This window comes from Protopterus annectens, chromosome 1.part1 (assembly GCF_019279795.1).
Source record: "Protopterus annectens isolate FY-2018-M chromosome 1.part1, PAN1.0, whole genome shotgun sequence".
Lineage (NCBI taxonomy): Eukaryota > Metazoa > Chordata > Ceratodontiformes > Protopteridae > Protopterus > Protopterus annectens.
In genome coordinates this window covers 1,373,379,030-1,373,394,683 of record NC_056726.1, presented here as the reverse complement: position 1 = coordinate 1,373,394,683, position 15,654 = coordinate 1,373,379,030, and the positions used below count along the sequence as shown (strand labels likewise).

General features: G+C 35.5%; 1 protein-coding gene across 1 annotated transcript in view; it reads right to left on the bottom strand.

The window, feature by feature from the left end:
* DCC (DCC netrin 1 receptor) overlaps positions 1-15,654 on the bottom strand; it is a 2,283,601-nt gene that overhangs the window by 244,716 nt on the left and 2,023,231 nt on the right. Inside the window, exons 17-18 of the mRNA XM_044089014.1 lie at positions 6,206-6,444; positions 922-1,060 (exon numbers count right to left, since the gene is read on the bottom strand). Of these exons, the coding sequence (XP_043944949.1) occupies positions 922-1,060; positions 6,206-6,444 (378 nt within the window). The remainder of the gene's footprint in view (positions 1-921; positions 1,061-6,205; positions 6,445-15,654) is intronic.

Genomic DNA, 15,654 nt, shown 5'->3' with positions numbered 1-15,654 from the left:
CGGGCTGGCAACTCGACACTAAAAATTCACTGCCAATAATTAGCAGACTGGAGCTCCGCTGTGCCGGCCCCTAACTGGGAAATGCTGAAAGACAGTTCATGTATGTGGAGCTTTTGTATTTTTTTTTTTTTTTTTTTTTTTTATGATTGTCATGTATGTGGAGCTTTTCTCCCCGGGTCTCTGCTGAAAACGGGCACCTGATTGCTCAGTCAGACCAACCCTGTAATAAAATATAAAATAATAATAAATAAATAAAAAAGCACTCAATGTTACAGAAAGTGAGGTCATAAAAACTAATAACTATGCATAAAATAAGGCAATATGCCAGTTTCATCTAAAATGTCATACCATATAAACAAAGACAGCGACTTTCATTTCTTTTATATGGGAAACACCAGAAAGTCCAAATTTGGACTGAATATTGAAAAACAAAATCAGAATTTTAATAGAATTTGGCACTGTAGGCCAGGGCATTGATTCAGCATATCTGTATTCTTTTTATATTTACTAGTTACATGGTCAGTGTGTTTTAGTGAGTGTTCTTTTCTTAAAATTTGTTTTAATTTTGCATAAATATAGCCACATTAAACTATAATGAAATCATATTAACAACTAGAACTTTCACTTAAAAACATGGATGTGAGATTTGGTCATATGAAATTGAATGTATTCTTTTCAGAACTGTAAATTAGTGTCCCTCCATATGAAGTAATGCACTCACTAGTGGCGTAGAAACTATTTTTGGGTTTCGTGAAGAGAAACAATGATCTCTGTATAAAAAGTCTATTTTTAAAGTTCTAATGCCTTTACTCAGTAACCTTTCTTCTCATTTCTGAGTCTGAAGCATTGTCAGCAGAATAATTTGTTATGTTTACTTCTTCCTTATATTTACGCTTTATATAACTCCATCTTCATTCATACCTGACTCATATGTTGTTGCATGGGCTGTCATGCTCCATGTGCTTGACCTTCGACCTTTTGTTACCATGACAGAGAACTCGTACATGGTGTTGGGTTTCAGCGCAGTGACAATATAACTTAAAGCTGTTGTATCTGCAGACTGGGAGGAAATCAACAAAATGAAATTAGGTTAGTGAAATATTCAAGGTTTAACATCATTTAGCTGGTGAAAGATTTAACATTGTCTTTAAAATGTATATATTTACCAATAAATGTCAAAAATGGGACATACAGAGAAAATCAGCAAATAAATGTATTTTAAATTTATCATCCCTGCCTCCTAACTTCCTATCCAAAAAAAAAATAAGACAATTCCTTGATAACACATTTACTACCACTGGAGACTTGTCATACAGCTGACTTAAGTATGTCCCACACATTTCTGAACTGCTAATTCTTTTTATTCAGCCATTTCCATTTGTAGGCTATTAACACAGCTGTTATAACTAACTCCCTGTTAAAACTATACTTTCTCTCTTAAATTACTGCTGACGTCTATCCAGTCTAAGAGTCTGTCTGTGTGTTTAGAGGGATAATGCCCTGGGGAAGACCCCTTACAAATGTTATTCAATGTCAGCCTCCAAACGGGCTTTGGCTGAGATGAATGGGAGACAGCAACTGATATCCCTTTGTACAACGGTGGGAAATCAACAGACATGGTAAACTATACACTCCTACGTCTGACCAGCCTCTTGAACAATAGAAGCAAAGTACTTCACTTATACTATTCATATGTAATCTTGACGGAAGCCAATTCAGGTTTGTTAAGGACAGATCCTGACTATTAGCCTGGTTGACTTCAAGAAGGCTGCTGAAGGAATGAATGAGGGCACATTAGTGCATACCATTTATCTAAACCTTGCAAAAGTAATCAACATCATCCCACACTTGGTGATCATACAAAAAGTACCCCATTTAAATGGTTAGATAGGAAATTAGCTCACAATATACAGTGGGTTCCTCCACAAGACCTGCAACTAACAATGTACCTCAGGGCTCAGTCCTTGGGAAACTCCTCTTTGGCATTTACTTCTTAGAGGTCAAAGCTACAGTTAAGGATTACTTCCTCACCAAGTTTACAAATGACTGTACTTAGTTCTATCATAAACTCCCCTGAGGATGCCAAGATCCCCCAGATGGCCCTTCCAAATCAATGGTTGTTATCAAAACCATGGATTAAAACTAAACACCATAAAATGCATAACCTCAATTTCTTCTGAAACTTAAATAGAACATGCTGGTGGATTGATGTCTAACAGAGAATACCACTTCCCTGAAATAGTCTTCCTCTCCCTGTAAAGCAAAGCATTTCTCTTACTCTATTCATGTGTAATCTGGATAGTGGATGGGAAACCACAAGTCCACCCTTGGATTGGCACACGTTTCCATTGTGGACAGAGTAGCATGTATACGTCTTCCTACCTCTGCATTATTCATACTCATACTTGTACCTCTCAGACCAAGGAATCTGGACAAAGCCATAAATAAACGTGGGACAAAGGCCCCCAAATTGGGACAATTTCTAAATACCTCTCTCACAAACATAGAAAGTTGATAGAATAACATGTTTTGCATTAGCATGAATTTTCTAAAGGATAAGAAGTCTGAAAGCCAAATGTCTGTCATTACTCTTTAACTTCAGTCATTAATGATTTGTCACTAATTTGCCAGAAAAACCATAATTTTTAAAAAATGAACCAAAAATATGAGGCAAAATCTGTACAGTTGAGAGGTATTCCCATACTACAAGGGGGTCTGGGTTAATTATACTAAAAATATTACAGCTAAAAATGTATTGGGAGTGCATAATCAAGCTTCAGAAGATACCCACAATCATTAGCCTATAAGAACCTATAAACCTAATAATATACTTCAGCAAGTGAGAAGTCCCTTGTAACAATCACATTGGCAACACACCCCTCAAAAAATGAGCCAGTAGTTACGAACCTGGGAACCTATGTGGACAATCAACTATCTTTTGATTATCATGTATCCACTGTTGTATGAAAGTGCTTTTTCATTGCATAGCTTATTACAGAGATTATATATATATATATATATATATATATATATATATATATATATATATATATGCAAAATGCAATATGAATCTCCGTATGGTCCCTGAAGAGTCTGGCAGTCAAATGAAGCAGTCAATGTGATAAAAACACTGCAGAACTCACCACCAATGCTGGAATACACCTTTATTAATGAACAGAACAACAGATAAGCGCTTTCACATACGAAGTACGCTTCTTCAGATCTACTTAACTGAACTCACATTCTACTTTATATACACACAGAGTGAAGCTGGTGCACTGTGTAATTATTCAATTAATCAATTAATCAATCTTGTTAAAAACATCTTTAAAAGGGAAACACACTGGAGCTTTAAACTGACAAAAGCTTGTAAAGCCATAGACATATAGTGAGTATCTATTCAATCAAAGCTCATAGTCAAATGTCATATTAATCAAATACATCAATCATAGAATATATAATAATATAGATGTATATGTATACATATATAAAAAGTATGTATAAAGAAATATGTCTATATATCAATATTTAATATGTACATATAATAAATATAATAAATAAATATAAAATGATAAATATGATAAATAAATGTAAATAATCTATCTATCGATACCTTTATAAAACTATTGCCATGTAAATATATAAATATATATGACATATAGGAAAGAGTGTAAACTACTATTTCATTCATAACAAAATATATACATATATAAATATGTTGATGTATGTATACGTCTAAAAACTGCTATCATAAATATAAAATATGAAATATAAAATATATATGAAATATAAAATATAAAATATGTGTGAAATGTATATAAGACAAGACAAAAATATATCTATGTACACTAAGTGAATGTGTAAGTATAACATGACATGAATATCCTATATTCTACAGTGAAAGATTCGTACTGGGTATAAAAAAACTTATTTGGCTGCTGAGAGCTACTTAAAACTAATGAGAGGCTCTATGTATCTTATGACTCATGTAAAATTTATACATTATACATTGGATCAAATGCAGGACAAAACATGTATCAATATGATCAAAAGGTTAGTCAACATGTGCATATATGCATGACAGATAAATTAATAAATTGATGTATTTGATTAATATGACATTTGACTATGAGCTTTGATTGAATAGATACTCACTATATGTCAATTGATTAATTGAATAATTACACAGTGCACCAGCTTCACTCTGAGTGTATATAAAGTAGAATGTGAGTTCAGTTAAGTAGATCTGAAGAAGCGTACTTCGTACGTGAAAGCGCTTATCTGTTGTTCTGTTCGTTAATAAAGGTGTATTCCAGCATTGGTGGTGAGTTCTGCAGTGTTTTTATCACACACATATATATATATATATATATATATATATATATATATATATATATATATATATATACATATATACACACACACACACATATATATATATATATATATATATATATATATATATATATATATATATATATGTACATATATACACACACACACACACACACACACACACAAACACACACACACACACACACACACACACACACACACACACACACGCGCATGGAGAGACAGGGAGAGAAATATCATCATGTCTGAACTACAAATCATATGATGTACATAAATGACAGCAGGTGAAATGGTTGATACATGTTTGGTCAGCTCAGGACACAACTTTTCATTGATTCCTGACACACTGGCCATGTGGAAGATGGAGGGCAGCATTTGGTCTCCTGCAGGGCCCATGTTAAAACCCATTTTGGTGATTAGACATGCCGTGAAGCTCTGAATCTATGGTGCGATAGCTTGTGCAGGGTGACATTACCACATGACCAAGGTTGTTGTCATTGAGAATCCTGAATCACACACAAACATACATACACCCACACATAAAAACTGTCTCATTGCACTGTGCAGGTTCTAACTTTTTAACTTTGAGAAATTTGCAATGCCATTACCAGGGTGGTCTTTTAAGAAACCCTTCTGTCAAGCTGTTCTGTACCATTCTACAATTACATTGTAAATGGCATTTTGCAGTCCTTTACACAAATTGCATTCAGGATCTGTGTTTCCCTAACTGTTTACTAAACAGAATAATAACTTTTTAAGCCCATTCATTCAAGAAAGACAGACTACTTGTAGAAATTAATGCTGATTGGGCTCATATGTTTTATGACTGTATAAAATTGAAAGAATACTGGAAGTCAATTAATGAATTTTTGCAGGCTCTTTTTACAGATAATTTCATTATTTCTAAATCTCTTATATTATTCAACACACCTGTACCTCAAAGTGTTAAAAATGTTAAGCTTCCCTTGTTATGGTCTATTCTAGCAGTGGCTAGGAAAATAATAACTAGAAATTGGATTTCAGATACACCTCCTTCGTTCAATGAATTTAAAAATGTTATGAATATAGTGTGCCATATGGAAATAAACACAATTAGGACACGAACAAATAGAAAAACATCTTATTATATTGTATGGGATAATTTACAAAATTTGTTAAAAAAATTTTAATTTCAATAGCATGGTATTTTAGTTTAATTAATTGATCTGATTGTAGTGGATGTCTTTGTAAATACTTTAGTTGTTTTGTTGAATATTATAATAATACCTATTTTTAATTACTTGTATAAAATTGTTATGATATTTCTCTTATATGTTAAAACAATAAACCTGTTTTGAAAAAAAAGAAAGACAGACTAAATGGTAAATTCAGAAACAAATTTCTTTTCACTTATCTTGACACACTTACAAATTATAACTAACTTGAAGAGTGTCAGAACTCAGGATACATTTAAAATAGTTTTTTAAATTATCCAGGCTATTAGCATTAAACAATGAGCATCAGATAATTGATCCATAACTGAGAGACTTCTAGCATTTTGTCTCTATCACTGAAGTCTCCTACATTAGTCATTAGCCTGTGCCATACAAGTAATGATTATTTCACAAAAAATATATATTTTCCTTTTATTTTTGTGACAGAAATAGTTGCATTTTGCTTGTTTACTGGTGCACATTGTGTAAAAAAAATGTTCATGACTTATTCATGAATATACATCATATGAGACTAATGGGTGAAATACTAAAAACAGGTTATGTCCAGGCTTCACTTTATAATGCAACAAAGTAAATGGATAGCTAAGCAAGAAGATACAATAATGAGGAACATAATTTTTAAAGAAAAAGCTTACCTTGTATTTTGCACTGGTCGAGTAGCTGGTCCTCCAACGAACAGTATAAAACCGCACTTCTGTTGTCTTCTGATTCTTCGAAATGGAGTTATCTGCCCAGCTGACCCTCATTGACTCTGACGTCAGGGCAACAGCCTGTACACCTACTGGTGGGAGCATGGGGGTGGACACATCGGGGACTGAGGTAGGGAAGTCATCAAATGAATGGTACAAATCAATATCAAATGGGTCTGTGGGGTCTGGGTCACAAAGCACCAAGCAAGCAAGCAAGCATGCAACAAATTAAGGCATAACAAATACATAATCACAATGTGGTAAAGGTAAAATAATGATGAGGAGGGAGATGAGAAGAATTGAAAAAAAGGATAATTAATTCCTAAAAGCAATGACACAAGCTCAGTATACCAAGTAAATATTCTCTGACAACAAAGAGATACGGCTTTCTACAGTAAACAAACATGAATGTAACATTTTCATAATTTAGCAATAAAGACCTCCTATACAGCAAGTCATAAACTGACAGTAATACTACATAAGCATGAACAGTGTTCCAGTTAACCCTTACATGCAGAGGTCAGGGTGCTATAAGGGAAAATACTTGAAATTTCTCAAATGAAATTGCCAACACACAATTAGTTTATGCTGTAAAAAATGGCTGAGCCCTCAAGAGCTAATTCAAACAGAACTATATTACAATACCTGTGTTCATCTCATGGAAGGGCATTCATGTAATGCCAATAAATTCCAAGTTATTATTGCTAAGAATCACATAAATCAGTGAAGAATAAATCTAAAAAGAGGATTAAAAGGGAAGAAATAATTTCTAAATGCAGTGCAACACAGGATAAACAGGCATACACCACCACACTAACAGTAAACCAGATTATAGCTTCCTGTTGATGGCTGCCCAGAAGTTCTGATCAGTTCTGAAGATACTGGACTTTAATATTGCACATTTCTGCATAGATGTCTTAGTTTAGAGAATATGCCATTGTGGGATGAAATGAATGAGGAGGCAGTCACGTCAGAATACTTGTAATATTAATTTATACTATTCAAGAGGAAACTATAAAAACATTTAAACATCTTCAAAATGTACATACTATGTTTAGATAACATATAAGAATATAGAAACATGAATGCACATTTTTCCGTTTTATTTAGCGTTCCAACTTGGACATCTGTTTTCTACCTTGCTAATGATTTTATATCAAGTCCTACTACTCTACTCAGCTGAAATCATTATTTGGTGTTAAGTCATCTCCTATACATTTTCCCAAGCTTGTAAATCCATCTCAGCTGAAGGCCAAGGTCTTATCAATTGTCTCTTTCAGTTATGTCCAAAGACTGCTTGCAGGGCATGCAGAAAGATAAAGTCTACTGAGAAAAACAGATCAACTTAAAAGAGAGGGGAAAACATTTGCATACTATAAGGCAAAAACTGACAAGCGTAACACACAGGCATACAGTCAAGATATACTAATCAGAATTTCAGGTGAAAAAATAAAATTTGATCCAAAAATAATGGGTACAAATGTGTTAATATGACAACAAAAAGAGAAGTCTGAAAATATGTTGTTTATATTTACTGAAAAAGACAGAACGTGGAATTATATGGATGCATAAGGGAGACCTAGTACATTTATATAGAGAAAAAAATACCATAGAGCAAAACTAAGCAATAGCAGAGGCTGATGAGATATGTGAACTACCATATTAATAGCCCAGAAAATATCCGATGGGACTGCTAAGCGGCCCAGCCAACAGCTGCATACCGACACAAACAGATTCTGACAAAGGTAGCAAGAAACAATTATCCTTCAAAAGATAAAATCATAAAGATTCAATGACCATTTCGCTTGACCTCAGTGATACAGGCATTTACTGAGCCTCAAAAGAAAATAAACTGAGTAATACTATCTATTAAATGACATTTCTAACACAATCATCAAGTGTATTCTCATTCAAAAGTGCCTTTCTTTCCCTTCAATCCAGCCACAAGAGTTCACCTACAAAGAAAATGTGAATTTAGCAGTAATCTTACAGATTTCTGCCTGAAGCTGTTTCTCTATCCACCTATCTCACGTTTTGTAAAAAATGTATGTTATTTCCTTCTGAGATTTGCCATGTTATATGTACCATCATAATAGGCTAGGAGGTGTAGCTCATATCATGCTTTTACAGCCTTGAGGAAGTAAAGTAATGAAGCAAATTATTGACTGTGGTCACAATATCAAGATAAAAAGGTTTTAAACTTAGACACTGACAGTAGTTAATCCTTTTATGAGCATATTTTTGTTATAAATGACAATCCTTTAGCATCTCATAAAAAAATGAGGCTGAACACTGTAGTTCTAAGTATAAGAAAAGTACTTGAATGTTTCAGGCTTAACACGTAAATAACTTGAAATACTGTGTATGAGTTATCATTAATCCATTCAAATGGACACCTTGCCAGACATAGTCAAAAAGTAGTAAATCAAAGTATTTTCAGAGTATGTCAGTAAAAAAATATTATTTAAGTAAATCTTTTCTGACCACAACATACTATGTGCCTCATGTCACTACATCAGAAAGCTAAAAACCTACATCTTAAAATGAAATAACGCAGTTTGGTGGCTCCATATCAGAAGTGCAATAATTAATAGTGCACATCACCTCACTTTGAAACTTACAAATGATTCTGTAAAAGCAAACAGCACATTCTGAAACTTGCCCTTATACTTTTAACGTGATTTTCACAAGGGGAAAAACATTCACACACGTCTGATATGGGGACTGTATAACCCACAACCCTGATACTTTGAGATTATACCTCAATACATGAAAGACTCACAATTATTACTAACCCCATTCACACTTAAGTTTTTGTTGTTTGAAAGATTACATTTATAATCCTTGAACTTTCAATATGTGCTGCAAAATGGCAGTGCCCATGAGACCATTTTGTGGTAAAACAAATTAGAAAAAACTTCTAGAATGATACATGGACATATGCCCAGCAAAAAGATTGAGACGTCATCATAAACATCTTACACAGCAACTGGAGTCACAGAGCCACAGCGGGTAGCACACTTGCCTTTGGTGCAGAATTCTGGGGTTGTACTCCCACATCAGTGAGTTAGATCAATTTTCAAACACTGACACTGCATTGAAGCATACGGAGGGGTGTTGCACTTTTAAGTGGGCTGTCCTTTGGATGAGACATTTAACCAAGGTCTTATCTGCCTGAGTTGTTGGTAGCTCAGGTGGATGTAAAACATTCCATGGCACTTAAAAAGAGTAGGAGATGTACCCTGGTGCCCTGGACAAATTTCCGCTAGACAGTATGAAAACCACCTTCAGTCACGCCTGAAAAAACGACATTGGCCTAGTGGAACTAACCTAGTCAGTAAAGTGTAACAAAAAATATGTTTAAGGTAGTCTACCTTTTTAATCCAAGGCTTCAACACATCTTTCCTACTTCCCAGAGAAGGAATGAGATAAGCAGGAAAGAGGCTCTCAAATATCTTTAGTAAAGATTGAGTCAAAAATTAATTAAGGCTGTTTAACTTCTTTGCATTTTCTCTATACTGTCTACCCTCACTTTGCCATCTCTGACGTTCTGTTATCATCTTTCTTCTTTCATTCACTTAACTTCAACTAATCTTCCCAGCTTTGATTTCTATCCTTAATTGACTTTCTGCTTTTGTCTTGCCCTTCAGTCTTTGATGGTGTGTTCCTACCTTCTTCACGTTTGCCTGCATTTCTACTATTTCTTCTTCAGCTTTTAGAACACCCTTTCATTTGCGATGTCTGCTTTTTATCCTTCCCATTAGAATCACAGTGATCTTGTTTCAGTGTTTTCCTTATTCCTTCCTCATAGCTGTTTGAAAGCATTGATTAATTCAAACAGGCAATCTGTCTATTTCCTTTTCTATCTCCATTCCCTCATCGACAAATTTGTCTCATTCATCTGTCCCCTCTCATCTTCCCCAGGTGTTAACCAAACATGACATGGTCACTGTTGGTCAGGGATGCCCTTACTATAAAGAATTCTCATCTATCTTTGATAAGTTAGTGTCTACAGTGGTTTATTCGTTTTTTTTTCTTGCATTAGCTGGATAAATTACATCTGGTTAGAAATACTTTGGTTAGTTCATCTTCCTTTCCAGTTTTGGATGTAGAAATGCTCCAGGCTACTTCTCACACATTATAACCCCTGTAAGCATGGCATTCTTCTTTTAGACTCTAATTTTTCATACTGTTCCTTACTTTTCACTGTCTCTGTCTTCTGTCGTTGATCAGACTTCTAACCCAGTTACAGATTCAAAATAAAATAAACATATAAAGAACATAACATATTTAACCAACAGCTTTAACATATATCCATTTGTTTACTTGTATATCTATCTATCTAGCTATCTCTTCATTAATCCAGAGGACTAACAGAAGAAAATCTATTTACAGTGGATGCTTGGGAAAACCACACCAATCATACAACAATGAGTAAAAAAGTCTACAAAATGAATGTAGATTTATAAATATAGAAATTATTTTAGACAGAGATATAGGCAAAAATATCATTGCAATGAAAAAACAGTTATATGTGTTAGTTGTAAAAAATAACACTGGAAGGATATACCAAATGAACAGTAACTGCTGGTAACAGATAGAAAAGGTCACATTCAAGCTGGCTCGCCACTGCTAAATTGTTTGTGAAAACGTCAGAAGTAACCAGACTCACACCGTATTGCTGTTTCCATTATAGTTTAATCTATCCAAATAGTTACACTCTCTGAGATCATTTCAATTCTATTATAACACAGCTAGCAAAAGAGTCCTTTTGATTTTCACTATACAGATTAATGCACACAATCAAGACGTCACTGAAGAAGAAAAAACAATGTCCAGTTTATCTACCCTTTTCAAAGGGCAACCAATGTTATTTTTAATGTCCTCGTGGTCTGCGTGACTGTTTTTTGTCTCTGTCACTTGTCCTTTGTTTTTTGTATCTGAAGTCTTTCCCTTTCCTTTCCCTAAAACTTCTTTATTATTACAACAGGATGCCATTTAGCCCACAGTATGCATTTACAGTAAAAGCTAACTGAAGTATTTACAGTAAAAGGTAACTAATCACGTTTCATTCTTGCCAGCTGTTACTCTTAACACTACATTTTCAAGCTTGCTAAGCACGTCTTCTGTGGTTTGGCCTTGCAGTTTCTGCTTTTACCAACAAGCATTTATTTCAAAAGTTTGTATCACGTTAACCCTTGCTTCACAAGTCAAAACCTTGTATTAATATTTCTTTTGCATTACAGCATACATTTAATTGCTTTGGGGAAAGAGTATTTAATCTCTATCACAGTGGTAACTGCATTTTGGTTATTAGTACATACATAATCCAGTCAAAAACAAGAGTAGCAGTGTATGCGGATGCTGTATAGTGAATGCACACACCTAATCATGGTACGCTGGCTGCACAAAGAAAAACAGATGAGATGTCTCAGCAGTAAACTTGGTACTCTGTTTAGTAAACATCACCAGCAAAGGTAAAAGTAATATACAAGCCATGCTCAATGAAAGTGGTGCAGACATAAAGGATATGCATAAAAGAAGCATCAATTATATTCATATCATTGAGATTGCTGAAAGAAAAGCAAATAACTTAGCTTGGCTAAAGTAACATCTAATAGACTTAATGGATAAACAAAAACTGCCACAGGAAATACATGATGTGAAAAGAAGACACAGTAAATACAACCAAAAAGCAAGAGGAGAAAATGTGAATGTCGTAGTAGGAATTAGGAAGATCAAGGTGTCTGATAATGGCAAGAAAAGGGGGTGGTTAGGTTAGGCAGATGAAATGGGGAGTGAATAAGAACAGTATGTAGGATGCAAAATACAGAGAAAGTGAGACAGAGAAAAGAGAGAGTTGTAAATGGGATTAACTAACTAAAAGTACAATGGATGTTGAAAGAAGTGATATAGAGAGACTAGCCAAGCAGTTGAACATTCCACATATTTAGTTTTATCAGGTAAACCCATATGGAATATAAGAAAGCTAGATCATTTATTTATTTAATATTTGTTAACAAGGAAAACAGTTACTTGCCATTTTAAAGGTATGTTTGAAGGCATGTTCTTGAATACAAACTGCACAATCTTGCAAGTTGTACATATCTAGTTTGTCTATTACAGAACTGGCCATTGTTTCTTCTGGAAGTCCCTCTTCAGTCTGTTCTTTGCCCTCATCTCACATCAGCTTCCATTCCTCCCTGTACTCCGACGTTTCAGCCCTGCCTGATCTTTAGATATCCTGGTCATTTTGTATGTTTTTCCAGGCTTGTCCACATCCCGTAAGCCCAGTAGTAGCACACTACCTTTCCTACCCACATTTCTTTCACTGCTTATCATGGCCCAGTATGTTCTCATTGTTTTCTATGTTTTCTAACCTGTGTCCTTCGATCCCCATCTCCATTTTTTCTTATTCCTGTTTCCTTTCTGCCTCTTGCCCTGTCAGTTCTGTACAGCTATCTATGTAAGAGAACAAACTGAGGAATAGTCAAACATAAGAAAAAAGGAAAGAGACAAAAACAGCTCTAGAGAATAAGGAGCGAAAACTTTTCAATATTTACAGAGGTTGAGAATGTGCATTTATCATGTCCTCTCAGCAAGTGTGGTCACTAATGAAATAGTAATTCCCTCAGTCCTTTCATACAGGAAGTGATCATAAAGCAGCCTCAAAAGTAAAGGTACACAAGGCAGTGTAACCCAATAAGATTCACTCTAGAGCTCTTTGACAACTGAGAAGGCATACTGCGATACCTCTAGCTAACTTGTTCAAAAGATGCTGGGAGTAATTAAGATTTCTGAAGAGTGAAAGAGGGCAGTTGACATTCCATCTTACAAAGAGGAAGCAACTAAGATGCTCACAACTAATAGCCTGTCATTTTGATCTAAATTTTAGGTAAAATCACAGAATCATTTATCAGGAGAAATTTTTGATAACATCTAAAAAATCTAGAAACAGCGAAGTAATGGACTCAATGCAGCATAACTTCACATCAGGAGAACCATGTGTAATACTTTAATTTAACAGCTTTGTTTGACTGGATAGTAAAATTAAATGGGTTGTAGATGCAGCTTGCACAGAATTCTTAAAAAAAGAATTGTTTTGTAAAACAACTTTCACACATAAAACAGAGATAAAAATAGGATGCAGAGCAGTGCTAAGACATAGAAAACTTTAATATAAAACAATAAAAGTTTTTTTTTTATGTGTTAGCCCTGCTCTGTGTCCTATTTTTACTTTTGTTTTACTGTTCTGCTGAGTTTGGATGTGAGTTACCTCCACCAGGCAGTCGTATTCTCTCCTAGCTATTTTTATATATAACTTCTGCTTGTACAATCTATTAAGTTGCATGTGGGCTTTCTCTTTAGCAACTTCCACCTCTGTAAACTTTTAGAATTATATAACTGTAACTACTGTTTTTATATAAATGTAAATAGAAATGTAACTACTCTGTGCTTAACTGGAACTTAGTATAATGCAATGTAAGTAAATGGAGCTTTTCTCACCGAGCCTCTAATGAAAATGGATATTACCCAGTCAGACTTTCCTGGTAAACAAAGACAACTAACTACCTAAATAAATAAATAAAACAATAAATAATAAATAATTCTAGCTTGTTATCTGCTGCAATGCTACACAGAAAATGAATCAGCAAACTGGCCAGTCTTTGCCTGGTACCACATGCATGACATTGACTAGACAAAATGGTAAAACTACTGTGAGGGTTACAGCATACAAGTTCCCTAAAATGAAAGCATGATTATCAATGGGTGCCACAAACATGTGCTACAGAAACAGTCCTTTAAAATGTCTTTGTGAAGAAGGTTTTGATATGCACAAAGACATGCAACCGGACTGATACACCTGAATATATAGAAAATAAGAAAGAAAGAAAGAAAGAAAGAAAGAAAGAAAAGCTCCATCAAGAGTATAATAATGGTCAAAGGCAAGGTGAATTAGATGCAATGCAATAACATGCAAAAAAGAGTGGTCATCTCAATGAGGCAACTGGAGTAACAGAATTAGCATCAAAACTGGAAGCACTCATATCAGACGATCTAAAAGTAAACATGCAGTATAGGGTATAGGATCACAGGATCATAGGAAGTTACTAGGCTATTGGCCCTGAGACACTACAGAGCCTAGCCAAGAATTTAGCCCTTGTTCTGACAAGTCAGCACCCGATGCCCCTGTCCATCAGGGACACAGGTGGAATCCCAGGGGTGTATTTTCTGTTTCCCATCCAGTTATCCAGGTTACATTAAAAAAGGGTTAATGAGGTGCTCTGCTTGATGTGGAGAGGGATTCTATTCCACAGAAGGGGGAGTCCCTGGGACACAAATCTGTCCCGCCAACAAGTCCTATTGATATCACAGACCAAGTTGAGGTCACGTGTGCAAGTTACTCAAGTGGAGCTTGACTTGCAGATATGCAGCAGTCCCATCAAGGCGGGGTCTGAGATGGCTTTGTATGCCAGACAGAGGCCACCTCTGAGGAGTCTGTAGGAGACTGAGAAGAGGGACAGGGCCTATAGCCTATCTGTGTAGGGTAGATGTTTGAGGCCCTGGATTCTCCTGGTAAGGAACTTCTGTGGTCTCTCCAGCTGCTGCATGTACTATGTGAGGTACATGCCGAAAGGAGCATTGTACTCAATAATGGGTCTTATAAAGGAAGAATACAAGTATGTTATGACCACTTTGTCCCTGGATGAGGTACCCTTTCTATTGAGGTGGGCCATGTAGAAAGCTTTCCATACAATGGAGGCAATATGGTGGTCAAAAATCAGTTTGTTATCAACCTGGGTGCCCAAGTCCCTCATAGTTGATTGTGTGCTTAGGACCTTGTTATTAATGTGATAATTTGTGGGGATATCACTCACTCCAAAGGGGATGATGATGATGCATTTTTTGGCATTCAGTTTGAGCCCATGTTTCTGGCACCAGTCATATGGTTGTGTGAGACCCTCTTGGAGGATGTCCACATCACTATGGGAACTGATGACAGTGCCCAGCTTGCAGTCATCTGCAAACTTGGTCAGCCATAGCCCACTGGTTTTGGCCTTCACCTCAAAAAAGTATATCCCAAACAAGGCCCCAAGACCAATCCCTGGGGTACACCACTCATTACAGGTCGACTGCTTGAGATGGCTTCCCCTATTTTGACTAGGTGGGTTCTATCAGTGAGCCAATTTGCTACCCATCTGCTAGCATATGGATTGATGCCTAGTTGAGAGAGTTTATCTATTATACCCAACTGGGGAATAGTATTGAAGGCTTTAGCCAGATCAAGGTAGGCGGTGTGCACCATCTTCCCCTCCTCCATGTCTTTGGTGACTGTCTCAAGAAGTCGACCAAGTTTAACAGGCATGACCTCCTCTTGATGAAACCAAGCTGTA